The sequence below is a fragment of the Gouania willdenowi genome, chromosome 5 (genome assembly GCF_900634775.1).
Source record: "Gouania willdenowi chromosome 5, fGouWil2.1, whole genome shotgun sequence".
NCBI lineage: Eukaryota > Metazoa > Chordata > Actinopteri > Blenniiformes > Gobiesocidae > Gouania > Gouania willdenowi.
Window position 1 is genome coordinate 1,191,321 of NC_041048.1, and position 12,817 is coordinate 1,204,137.

The 12,817-nt window shown below is 37.0% G+C and overlaps 2 protein-coding genes across 2 annotated transcripts; one reads left to right on the forward strand and one right to left on the reverse strand.

Moving 5' to 3' along the window:
- Window positions 1-3,790: 3,790 nt before the first annotated feature.
- On the reverse strand, window positions 3,791-7,857 carry pigu (phosphatidylinositol glycan anchor biosynthesis, class U). Its single transcript, XM_028448028.1, has 12 exons — window positions 7,689-7,857; window positions 7,208-7,272; window positions 6,951-7,010; window positions 6,799-6,861; window positions 6,615-6,724; window positions 6,270-6,370; window positions 5,833-5,930; window positions 5,595-5,749; window positions 5,371-5,514; window positions 5,186-5,310; window positions 4,263-4,405; window positions 3,791-4,133 (listed from the first exon to the last, which is right to left on the reverse strand). The coding sequence occupies exons 1-12, from the start codon at window positions 7,816-7,818 to the stop codon at window positions 4,020-4,022; spliced, it is 1,308 nt and encodes a 435-aa protein (XP_028303829.1). The 5' UTR covers window positions 7,819-7,857; the 3' UTR covers window positions 3,791-4,019.
- A 728-nt stretch (window positions 7,858-8,585) lies between these two features.
- On the forward strand, window positions 8,586-12,457 carry psmf1 (proteasome inhibitor subunit 1). Its single transcript, XM_028448047.1, has 7 exons — window positions 8,586-8,777; window positions 10,669-10,821; window positions 10,920-11,002; window positions 11,129-11,317; window positions 11,479-11,529; window positions 11,972-12,133; window positions 12,318-12,457. The coding sequence occupies exons 1-7, from the start codon at window positions 8,649-8,651 to the stop codon at window positions 12,367-12,369; spliced, it is 819 nt and encodes a 272-aa protein (XP_028303848.1). The 5' UTR covers window positions 8,586-8,648; the 3' UTR covers window positions 12,370-12,457.
- Window positions 12,458-12,817: the final 360 nt, after the last annotated feature.

A 12,817-nucleotide genomic window follows, 5' to 3' on the forward strand; every position in this document is an offset into this window, starting at 1 on the left:
AAAATGTTCTGTTTTTATGCCTTATACTATAGCCTTACCTCCAAAAAAAAAAAAAAAAAATATATATATATATATATATACATATATATATAATTTATATATATATATCTTAAATTTCTATTTTTATTTCTTACTATAACCTTACCTACAAAAAGATATACATATTTTTTTTAAATCTATTTTTATGCCCTACTGTAGCCTTACCACCAAAAATTTTTTTTTTTTGGTAAATTTTTATTTTTATGCCTTACCTCCAAAAAGATATATATATTTTTTTTAAAAAAATCTTTTTTATGCCTTACTTTAGCCATACCTCTACAAAAATTATTTTTTGAAATATTTTTTTTTTTCATGCTTTACTATAGCCTTACCTCCAAAAAAAAAAAAAAAAAAATTTCATTTTTCTAAGTTTATCCCCTACTATAGCCTTATCTCCAAAAAAAAAAATATATATATATATATATATTTCTTAATTTTCTATTTTTATGCCTTACTATAGCCATACCTATACAAAAATTATTTTTTTAAATATTTTTTTTTCATGCTTTACTATAGCCTTACCTCCAAAAAAAAAAAAAAAAAAAAAATTCATTTTTCTAAGTTTATCCCTTACTATAGCCTTATCTCCAAAAAAAAAAAAATATATATATATATATATATATATTTCTTAATTTTCTATTTTTATGCCCTACTATAGCCTTACCACCAAATTTTTTTTTTTTTTTTTTTTTGTTAATTTCTATTTTTAGGCCGTACCTCCAAAAAGATATATATACTTTTTTTAAAAAAAAATTAATTTTAAAAAAATGTTCTGTTTTTATACCTTACTATAGCCTTACCGCCACAAAAAATACATTTTTAAAAAAAATTCTATTTTCATGCTTTACTATAGCCTTACCTCCAAAAAAAATATTTTTTTAAAAAAATCTATTTTTATGCCATACTATAGCCATAGCACCAAAAAATATTTTTTTTAAACCAAATTCTGTTTTTATGCCTGACTATAGCCATACCTCCAAAAAAAATTTATTTTTATGCCTTACTCTAGCCTTACCTACAAAAAGATTTTTTTTTTTTTTTAAAAAAAATTCTATTTAAAGCCTTACGATATATAGCCTTATCTCCATAAAAAAAAAAATATTTTTATTTTTATGCCTTACAATAGCCTTACCTCCAAAAAATATTTTTCTAAATATTTCTACTTTTATGCCTTATACTATAGCTTTACCTCCAAAAAAAAAAAAAAAAAAAAAAAAAAAAAAAAAAAATTCATTTTTCTAATTTTATCCCTTACTATAGCCTTATCTCCAATATATATATATATTAAATTTTTATTTTTATGCCTTACTATAGCCTTACCTACAAAAAGATATACATATTTAAAAAAAAAAAAAAAAATCTATTTTCATGCCCTACTATAGCCTTACCACCAAATTTTTTTTTTTTTTGTAAATTTCTATTTTTATGCCTTACCTCCAAAAAGATATATATATTTTTTAAAAAATCTTTTTTATGCCTTACTATAGCCATACCTCTACAAAAATTATTTTTTTAAATATTTTTTTTTCATGCTTTACTATAGCCTTACCTCCAAAAATAAATATATATATTTATATATATATCTTAAATTTCTATTTTTATGCCTTACTATAGCCTTACCTCCAAAAAAAAAAAAATTTAAAAAAAAAATTAATTTTTCAAATTTTATCCCTTACTATAGACTTATCTCCAAAATAAATATATATATATATCTTAAATTTCTATTTTTATGCCTTACTATAGCCTTACCGACAAAAAGATATACATATTTAAAAAAAAAAAAAAAAATCTATTTTTATGCCGTACTATAGCCTTACCACCAAAATTTTTTTTTTTTGTAAATTTCTATTTTTATGCCTTACCTCCAAAAAGATATATATATTTTTTAAAAAATCTTTTTTATGCCTTACTATAGCCATACCTCTACAAAAAAAATATTTTAAAATATTTTTTTTTCATGCTTTACTATAGACTTACCTCCAAAAAATATTTTTCTAAATATTTCTAATTTTATCCCTTACTATAGCCTTATCTCCAAAAAAAAAAAAATATATATATATATATCTTAAATTTCTATTTTTATGCCTTACTATAGCCTTACCTACAAAAAGATATACATTTTTTTTTTTAATTCTATTTTTATGCCCTACTATAGCCTTACCACCAAAAATTTTTTTTTTTTGTAAATTTATATTTTTATGCCTTACCTCCAAAAATTTATATGTTTTTAAAAAAAATATTTTTTATGCCTTACTTTAGCCTTACCTCCAAAAAATAAATTTTTTAAAAATGTTTTGTTTTTATGCCTTACCATAGCCTTACCGCCACAAAAAATAAATTTTTTAAAAAAATTCTATTTTCATGCTTTACTATAGCCTTACCTCCAAAAAAAATATTTTTTTTAAAAAATCTATTTTTATGCCTTACTATAGCCATACCTCCAAAAAAAAAATTTATTTTTTTTTAAATTTTCTTTGTATGCCTTACTATGCCTTATCTCCAAAAAATAATTTTTTTTTAAAAAAAATTGTTTTTCTGCCTTACTATAGCCTCATCTCCACAAAATAAATTTCTTTGAATAATTTTATTTTCATACTTTACTATAGCCTTACCTCCAAAAAAATATATTTTTTTTAAATTTTTCCATTTTTATGCCTTACCTCCAAAAAGATATATATATATTTTTTAATTCTAATTTTATGCCTTATGATATATATATCCTTATCTCCATAAAAAAAAATATTTTTTTAAACAAAATTCTGTTTTTTTGCCTTACTATAGCCTTACCTACACCAAAATTATATATTTTTTAAATTTTCTGTTTTTATGCCTTACCTCCACAAAATCTTTTTTTATGCTTTATTATAGCCATACCTCCAAAACTATATATTTTAAAAAAAAAATCTTTTTAATGCCTTACTTTAGCTTTACATCCAAAAAGATATATTTTTTGTAAAAAAAATTTTTTATGCCTTACTATAGCCATATCTCCACAAAAAATATTTAATTTTTTTTCTATTTTAATGCATTACTAATGTATGCCTTACATACATTTTTTAATATATATATATATGTGTGTGTGTGATTTTATGCATTACTATAGCTTACCTCTAAAAAGTATTTTTTCAAAAAATATTTTCTATTTATTCTTGACTTTAGCCTTATGTCAAAAAAAAAATCTAAATTTTTCTATTTTAATGCATTACTATAGCCTTATCTCCAAAAAAGAGTTTGCAAAAATATTTATATTTTTTCTGCCTTACCTCCACAATATTTTTTTTTTATTTTTACTTTAGCCTCACATGAAAAAAATCAAGCCTTTTTTCAAAATTTATGTCTTACATATATTTTTTCAAATATATGTTACTATAGTCTAACTGCAAAAAAAGATATTTTCAAAATGTTTTTTTTCTTTATATATACAGTATACATCTCCAAAGATTTTTTAAATTTTTTTTGTTTTTTTTTTATGCATTACTATAGCCTTACTTTAAAAAGTTATATTTATTAATACCTTCCAAAAAAAAAAATTCTAATTTTTTTATTTTATGTTTTTATTCCTTACTTTATCCTTACGTTAAAAAAAAACCCAAAAGTTTTTACTATATCCTTACCTTCAAAAAATAAATATTTTTTTAAATATCCACATGTTTTTATGCATTATTACTGTATAGCCATTAATGTTTAAATATAGATGTGACGAGTGAAGCTGAGCATCCATTACATCAGCATCTAAATAAAGAAACACTGACATGTTCAAAGCAGCTCCTTTAATCCCCGATTAGTAAAAAACAACCAATGGCGTCAGTGCAGAATAAATAAATATCATTGGTCACAAATGTTCAGCTCCAACATCTCATTGGTCCTTTAGAGACTAATGGCCATGACATCATCAGCAGCTTGTTGATGGTTAACGTCACTAATTCCTGGAAGAGTTGGAGCTTTAATGTGAAAATCCCGCGATGTCCATCCGTGTGGTTTCACTTGAGCACCAGCGTGGCCTCTGAGCCGTCCGTCCTCTTCAGGTACAGGCCGTAGGTCAGGTGGTGCTCCCGCCGCAGGAACGCGTAGAAGTAATCTGACACCAGCAGGATCTGTGGAGAAACTCCCCCTCAGTAACCATGGCAACCCCTCAGTAACCACGGTAACTCCCCCTTACCTGCACCACGTTACCAAACCCACTCAACTCAACTACAGTAAACTAAACCCAACGTGGACCCTACCTGAGCCACGTTGAACAGCAGTGTGATGGCGTAGTAGAAGTTAGAGTTGGCGCTGCCGGCGTAGATCCAGAGGTGCCAGAGGACGGGGAAGAGCGCTGAGCAGGCGAGGAGGACACAGGACACCAGGAACAGGTTCCTAAGGACTGGATGGGGAACAAGGAGCAGGGACAGGTCAGAGGTTTGTCCTGACGCAGGCGTTTAAAGCAATAAAAAGGGCGAGAACCAAAGGACGTTTAAAGCAGTGTTTCTCAAAATGGTGGTATGTGTACCCCTAGGGGTATGTGATGGCACTACAGGGGGTACTTGAGAGAGAGAGAAGAAAATTCCTAAATGAAAGCATTACAAATATAAGGGTTTTATGATGATTATTTTTAGTTAAAAATTATAATCACACTGAATATTGCCAGCAACTCACAAAACTACAATAAAAACACAAAATGACATAGCAAATAATAAAAAGAACAGACAAACAACAACAAAAACACACACACTAAGAGAGAAAAATATTTACTATTACCAGCAACACACAAAACGACAAAGACACACAAAACAAGAGAAAAAGAAACTGAATAAAAAAGAAACAGAAACAACAAAAAACACAAAGTGACAGAAAAAAAAACCCAAAATGATGATAGAAATGATCTTGATTAGAACATTAACTAGAAATAAAAAGGTCAGTGTTGGTCCCACATCAGGAAGGAGATGACTGGAAATAATAATAGTATTCTAAGTAAAATGTAGTCGTCAGAGAAAGGAAGGATTTGGATTCAAAAGTAAGAGAAGGAGGACTAGAGCCTAAAAAGTTTAAGAACCACTGATCTAAACCAAACATTAAAGATAAACCCATGATCGTTATTAAACGTGACCAGAGAGTCATCGCCAGTGACGCTCCTTCATGATTGGTCCGAGTGTGACGTGCTCACATCGATGCAGGTGGCTCCACATGGGCAGGAAGGCCAGGTACAGGGCGAGGTCTCCCACAGTGGGGTACGACTTAAAGATGGAGATCACGGCCAGCTGCATGAAGATGAGGAACACCGGGTGGTCTCTGTTGCACAACAAACACGGGTTAGCGTGGAGCGGCACCGCGGTGACCCGGAGGACCTACTTTAGCTTGATGGACAGCGGAATGGTGTAGAAGAAGACATTGATCTGGAAAACGCAGAGGAAGAAAAGCCGGAAGTGCTCGAACATCTCAGCGAAGAAGTACCAGAAGAGGCCGATGTTGGGGGTGAGGTCGGGAACAGAGAGGCTGGGGAGGAAACAGCAGAAGGTGAGAGAAGCTTCGTCCCCTCTAGTGGACAAACAGTGTAACACACACTGAGCGCTCACATGAAGCCGTAGACGGAGGACAGGAAGTCCCAGGAGCCGAGCAGGAAGAAGGAGAGGCAGACGAGGACGAAGAGGCTGCCCACGTACATGAAGAGGTACTGGGCCACGAACCACCAGAAACCAAAGCGCCGTGGGTTCACGGGGATGTACTGCCGCTGGAGGACAAACGCACAACACGGCTCACACCCATGGTTTCCATCCAGCTGGTTTCACGTCCAACCATGAGATGCAGACTCACCTGCATGAGGTAGAGCATGGCGGGAACACAGAGGGTCAGCGGGTAGATGGACTGATAGGTGGCGAGACACAGAAAGATCGCACTCAGCAGCATGTTTCCTGAGAAACACACAGAGAAAAGAACCATCAGAACTACAGCAGATAAACAAGAACTGAGAAGACAAAGATCAAGACGACAAAGGGACTGAGACGATGACCGACACGGGCAGAGACGACACAAGAACAGAAACAATACAAGAACCGAGACGACAAAATGATACAAGAACTAAGATCACACAAGGACTGAGACAAAGAACAGGAACAATACAAAGACAAAACAACGACAACAGCAAAATGTAAAAAAAGGGACAAAGAACAAAAGACCAAGAAGAGGAAAAAGACGGGATAAAAAACAGGCTTTGAAACCACAAAACAAGGTGGAGATAAAGACACATGTACCTTTGATGGTGGCAAGAATAAAGAGGGCAAGGACAGCGTTGTTCAGGCCACACGTCGCCTTGGCTACACAGGACAGGACGGTGAATGGGTTCAACAGGTAACTGAAGGGAAGCACAACCAAACAATAAGAATCTTTGTTCCAGTCCAACTAAAAACATTATTTCAACAGATAAATGTATTTTCTCATTCAGTTTCTGGTTTTATCTTGTCAGAATTAACTCATCTTATTCTTGATTTCCTTCATCTAGTCTTGACTTCACAACATCCTGTTCTGTCCTCGGTCTCATCTTCGTTACACTGATCACTAATTGATGGTGATCATTTATCGCTGAGTCGTCCACTTACAACATGGCCACTTTCAATGGGATGTAGTGCATTTCTTTGGGGCTCCTGATGAGCTCCAGACAGTCCATCGGGTACCGATCGGCCTCCAGGGCAAACTTCTGCTTCCTGAACTGGAACGGAACCAAAGTCACGCGTCACAAACAACAGCAGGACTCGCACGTGACACACGGAGTCGCGCACTCACCACTTGTTTGTTGTAGTCCTTCACAGAGATGTAGAGCGCCACAGCAGCGATCACATCGGCCAACTGTGAGACACAGACGGAGAAACTCACACTAACGACTTTAACTGTGAACTTTGAACTGACGTAAGAAAGTGGATCAAACACAAACTCACTATGAAGGTTATCTCTGCATAATCCACCACAAAGTGGAACAGGTAGATGATGAGTGGCGTCTGAAAACACACATTTACATGTAACCGTGACGACCACACAAGCAGCAGAGTTAAAGGAGCCGCCCAAAGGCACCATGGGAAATGGAGTTCTGTGTCAAAACTAGGCAAAAGGATTACTTCCAATGACCAAAATTGTTTTTTATGTTCGTACTGGTGTGTAAGTTTCTTTGTTTCTGCAGTCAGCATAAATCTCTTACCTCATGGAAAACATCTCCAGAATACGGAGACACGCCCAAATCCAGCAGAGCCAGTCCTTCGATGACTGACAACAAACAACAAACAAACAACATTAAGAACATGAGATTGACTGAAGATTAATTATTTGGGGCCAAAATATTTCATTTATATTATTTAACCAAAAGAGCCAAGTTAAAGTGGAGCAGGTTTCATTCATAACACCAGAGGAGAGACACAGAGCAGGTGTTGTGACTCAACGGGTAAACGTTTCATCCGGTGAAAAATCTTCAGACTTTCCCTTTAATACATCTCCTACATTTTCCAAATGTTACGTTTCCCTTTACTTAGGGGGAACATTTTTAAATCAAAATTAATATAAGAGCGTTTTAAAAAATACATAGGATTCTTATTGGCTGTTTCCAGCGAAGCACACGGAAGTGGGTCATCAAATAACACGCGGACCTGATTAACCGGCACACCAGAGCAAATTTAAAGCTTCACCTCGTTTCCAGGCACTGATGGGGGAAACCACCTCCACCCGCTCCGCTATGAGCTGCTGCAGAGCCGAGCTGGAGAGCAAAGCTCGGACCGTGACGGCCACGACCAGCAGCAGAGTCAAAGGAGCCGCCATTACAGTGAGGGAGAGCAGCCGCCCAAAGGCACCATGGGAAATGGAGTTCTGCGCCAAAGCAAAGCGAAAATATTACTTCCGGTGACCAAAATCAAAATGAAATCCGACATATTTTCGAACAGTTTTATTTTTCCAAGAGCACACACAAATGTCAAAGATTTAAGTGTTTGTTTGTTTTTATTCACTTTTAAGTTATTTTTTTAAAAAGAAGATATTAAACAAAACGTGGATTCCTCGTTATCCAACGTTTAATAAATATTTACAACATATCTTAGATAGATCATTGATGTCATATTAGGGCTTTACTTTAACATTTGTGCCACACCCCGACACATGCAACACAAATAAATAAATCGACATTTTTTTGCTTCGTCATGACATTTTTTAACAATGTTTAAACTGTGTTGATTTTTGTTTTAATCAGTAAATTGTTGAATTCAGAAAATATAGAAATACAGAAAGCTAAAACTAAAAACAGAAAATGTAACTATTACGCTTCAGTCGTGTTGAACCGGATGTTGTTGGTGAAAACGAAACTGGGACAAGTTGGAGACCGGAAACTACATTATTTCCGTATTTTATTCAAGCTAAAATGTAGTTTACGCTTCAAAAGTCCGTAGTAACTCTTAAACAATATTCATTTGATAAAAAACCCAATTTATTAAGTATCTATAGTAATTATTGTTCATTGTTTCAATTCTGTGAATTTGTTTGTTCGTAACAGTCTACTTGATGCTATTATTGTGAAGGCCTCGGGTGGTGTTTCCGGCTGTAACTACGGTGTTCTTCCTGCTCAGACGCTGCTGGACGTTCCAATAACAGTTGCTGTGATGGCCGGGCTCGAGGTTTTGTTTCACGGCGTGTCCTCAGCGGTCCGCGCTCCGCAGGATGCCGTCATCTGCTTCGTTCACTGGGAGCTGATTAAGAGCGGCCTCCGCTGCGTGGGCTCCGGGGACCAGGTAATGATAACATAACATAACACAACACAACATAATTGTTGTACAGAGGTTTATTCCATAAAGCTGGTTATGTTCAAACTCTGAGTATCTCATTCATAAACTGAGTATGTTACCATAGCAACATTGTCCGTGAACTAAACCTGGTCACTGACAGGTTTTATCAAAGAAACCCTGGGTTTCTACCTGGCTCCGCCCACCTGAACACTTTAATAAACCTTAACACTTTTCTCTGAAACACATTAGTGACATCACAGACGTGTTCACATCATTACTAATGTTGTGTTGATTTACTTTTTTCTTTTTTTGTGCAAACGGTAGTTTTCTTTATAACATTGTAGATACAGATCATTAACTCATTCAGTTCCAGCCATTTTCAGATTTTCTACCCCCTCCGTTCCAGCCGTTTTTGAGCATTTTGACTGATTTTAAAGACCCACAGAATATTTTCTACTATGACTTTCTGAAATCTTACACCAGATTCTGAAAGATTACTACTTTCATCAACAACAACAAAAAAAAAAAAACATTTCTGGCTTGTTTCATTCTTTTGTAATCAGCCGTTGAATAGAGCAAGTTTTACACAAATCTTCAGTTTCAGAGCAAAAAGCTGAGAAAAAAGCCTTTTTGTAAAAAAAAAAAAAAAACCCTGTCAGTGACTTTAAGGCTTTTTTTTTTTTTTTTTTGTGATTTAGTGACAACTCTAGCATCTGAACATTGTTTCCTGATATAAAACTAAAAAAAAAACACAGACCGGGCTTTTGATGGCAAAATTATTATTATTATTTATCTATCTGGGTCAGAGCTGAATGGATTTCTTACTGTATTTTGGCGTTCCTCCAACTTTCTCTCCCGTCAGTCTGCACACACGCAACTTCCTCTTCCTCCCAGACATACAGAGTGTCACTGCTTACACCGTTTTTTATGGTTTTTTCTCACAATCACCACATTATCCATGAATTCCACACTTGCTCTGGTCGGAGTGTGCGCTGCTGGGAGCGTCAGCTCTGTACGTAGCGCCATTTTCTGTCTCGTAAACTCCTTTCCTCTCTTCCTCTGAGCTCTGATGGGCATGGATGATCTCTCATCCAAAGGTGCGCTGCTACTTCCTACATGTCACCTATTATTTTGCTATCTGGCTCACAGGCTGGGGGTATTTTGTACCCACCTCCACACCCCCCCCTCCTCCCGACACGCAGGGATGACCCGTTTGGCCCGGTTAGTTGATGGTTTTAGCTCACGATCACATTATCAATAATCCACTCAGGTCCACACATGTTCTGTGTTAGTATGTGGAGCTGTGAGCTGCTGGATACGCCACAATATCACTTCATAGCGCCATAAGCTCACTTATTTTCCTGCTTCTTCCTCCTTTGCTGGGTAGCATCAGTGGCTAATCTCTCCTCTAATGGTGCACTGCTGCCATCTTCAGGACACAGTTGGTCACTACAACACCCCACAGCTTAGATATCGATGAGCTCCGCCAGGGTGTTTACTAGTAATCCCTGTGAAAAAATGCAAATGACGAGATATCCCGTCAATGGCACTGAATGAGTTAAATGAAAGTCACTGAGAAGTTGATCTGCATTAAAACATCTACTGACGTCTGTAGTAAAGTTCACTGAATACAAACCTGTAGATATTATAAAGGAGATGATCATTTAGATAAATCCACTTTTAAGGCTCGATTGTTGATTTATATTGTTATACAGTTAAATCTGTAGATCACACATCTTTGATGGTATGATGACACAGTTGTGAAGTTGACACTTGTGACGCTGCTCTTGGAAGTGATGGGTCGCGGGTTCGCGTCCCGCTTCAGTGTTTTTTTATGACGGTTTTATGATGGTAATGGTTGTACTGGTGTTAACGGTGGTACTGGTGTTAATTACAGCCTAGCGGTGCAGAGCGGCGCTCAGAGCTTCTCCCCGTGGACTGGAGCAGTAACACGGAGCTCTACACTCTGAGGTACAAAGCTCAGGACTCAGAGGACACGATGCTACTTAAAGCCATTGCTGTGGATACCACGCTCATCTTCAACCTGATGGTAGGATTAGCATTAGCACTAGCATTAGCATTAGCACCTCAGTCACAGCTTCGTGTGTGTGTGTGTGTGTGTGTGTGTGTGTGTGTGTGTGTGTGTAGGACTGCGGAACGCAGCAGGTCTCGGAGCTGACGGTGAACGTCGGCGACTACGTGGAGGCGGAGCACCTGCAGACATTTGACAGGTCAGTGACTCGACTTTTGATCATGTTATCTTGTGATTAGTTTCTGACACTTTCTCGTTGGTGTTACGGTTAGACTGGTCGTCCTTTAAAGCTGTGAACGCGTTCCTGTTGCCATTTGCTCTGCAGGGTTTTCAAAAACAAGCAGTTTTTGTCCGACAACGTGAGGACGCAGCTTCTACCTGCAGCTCCTGCAGCCCCTGCAGCCCCGAGGAAGAGTCCCAGTGAGGAAGAGGAGGAGAGGAGGAGGAGGAGGAGGAGCTTAGAGCAGAGGGACCCTCTGCGTGTTCCTAGCAGAGTTCCACCACAGCCTCAGTGGTCAGTAACACACACAAACATTACTACACACTACACAAAACACACACAATGAACAGAATGAAGAGAAACGTGTGTCTCTGTGTGTGTGTGTGTGTGTGTGTGTGTGTGTGTGTGTGTGTGTGTGTGTGTGTGTGTGTGTGTGTGTGTGTGTGTGTGTGTAGGCCTTATCCTGATCCGTTTGCTGCTGGTGGAGCTGATTTGGATCCCTTTGGGTGAGTTTTTTTTTTTCCCCACTTTTACCACCTTCAAAACCATTGCAGTACAGTCTGCTTTTATTTTGAAAAGTCTCTTATTATTATTATTATTATTATTATATATAGAAGACCTCATTGGCAAGATTTAAACATAATGACAGCATATGTACTTCAGGAGAACAGAGGACTTCACAAAGAACAGTTTATATCTTGGTGTTTTGGTTCAACTGGTCGTCATTATAAATGGTGACTCGCAATAAAACAAACACAGACTTCAGATCAGATTAAAGCTATGCATTCCTTCAGTTTCACTACATCCAGTCACTGGATAGCATGATGACCAGTTTGAGCGTGACAGCAGCTATTCTGATCTGGCGGGCCAATACCCCCCCCCCCCGAGCTTTTCACATTGATCAGTCTACTGTTCTCCCATGATGCTTTGCTCCTGATTTGTCTTCAGCGATCCTGGCGGTGGAGGGATGATCGTTGACCCGCTCCGATCTGGCTATCCTCGCCCAGAGTTTGACCCGACCAGCGGCTTTCCCGACGTCCTCCCCCCAGGGGCCGTTCCTCCAGGAGCTCGCTTTGATCCCTTTGGACCAATAGGACGCCACAGACCGGGGTGAGATACACACACACACACAAACACACGCACTCACATACACTGTGACAAATTTTGTAACATTTTGTCAAATAATGTGAAGGAAAATCTTATTTTGAAATTGCTTTAAATTCTGTACATATTGTTTAAAGAAATACATTAAAGACGTCACATGGTGTTAATGAGGTGTTTGTTTGTGTTCCAGGCCTGACCCCGACCACCTGCCCCCACCAGGCTACGACGACATGTTCATGTAGCAAAGACTCACCATCAGTCTAGTGTGTGTCTGTGCGCTACAATGTTCTGAAAGTTGGAAAAAATAAAAATAAAAACTCAGCGTTTGTAGTTCAGTCTGTTATTCATAGCTCTCTAACACACACACACACACACACTTTCATTGTATAACCCCCTCTGAACTTTGACCCTGCTCAGCCAGCACAGCTACATGCTAAGCTAACCTAAACATGTGCAACTGGTGGCTACGTGCTAAGCTAACCCAAACATGACGAAGAAGCACATTTACCGTCTTTAACACGTGGACCACAAATATAATTCTTCAACTTTCTTTCTCCTTCACCTGAAACACACACAACTCCTCCTACTCGTGAACAAAAAGTGATGTAAGGCTTATGTCACGGTTTACTTGATGACTGACATCTGCTAGCATAGCTAGCTTCTGTGGTATTGTACTAATGTTGTAAAGGG

Coding starts and splice junctions, on each gene's coding strand:
- pigu (XM_028448028.1), bottom strand. CDS start 7,818: ATGGCGGCTCCTTTGACTCTGCTGCTGGTCGTGGCCGTCACGGTCCGA. Junction 7,273..7,688: donor CATCAGTGCCTGGAAACGAG/GTGAAGCTTTAA, acceptor GTTTGTTGTCAG/TCATCGAAGGACTGGCTCTG. Junction 6,862..6,950: donor ATGCAGAGATAACCTTCATA/GTGAGTTTGTGT, acceptor TGTGTCTCACAG/TTGGCCGATGTGATCGCTGC.
- psmf1 (XM_028448047.1), top strand. CDS start 8,649: ATGGCCGGGCTCGAGGTTTTGTTTCACGGCGTGTCCTCAGCGGTCCGC. Junction 11,003..11,128: donor CACCTGCAGACATTTGACAG/GTCAGTGACTCG, acceptor TTTGCTCTGCAG/GGTTTTCAAAAACAAGCAGT. Junction 11,530..11,971: donor GCTGATTTGGATCCCTTTGG/GTGAGTTTTTTT, acceptor ATTTGTCTTCAG/CGATCCTGGCGGTGGAGGGA.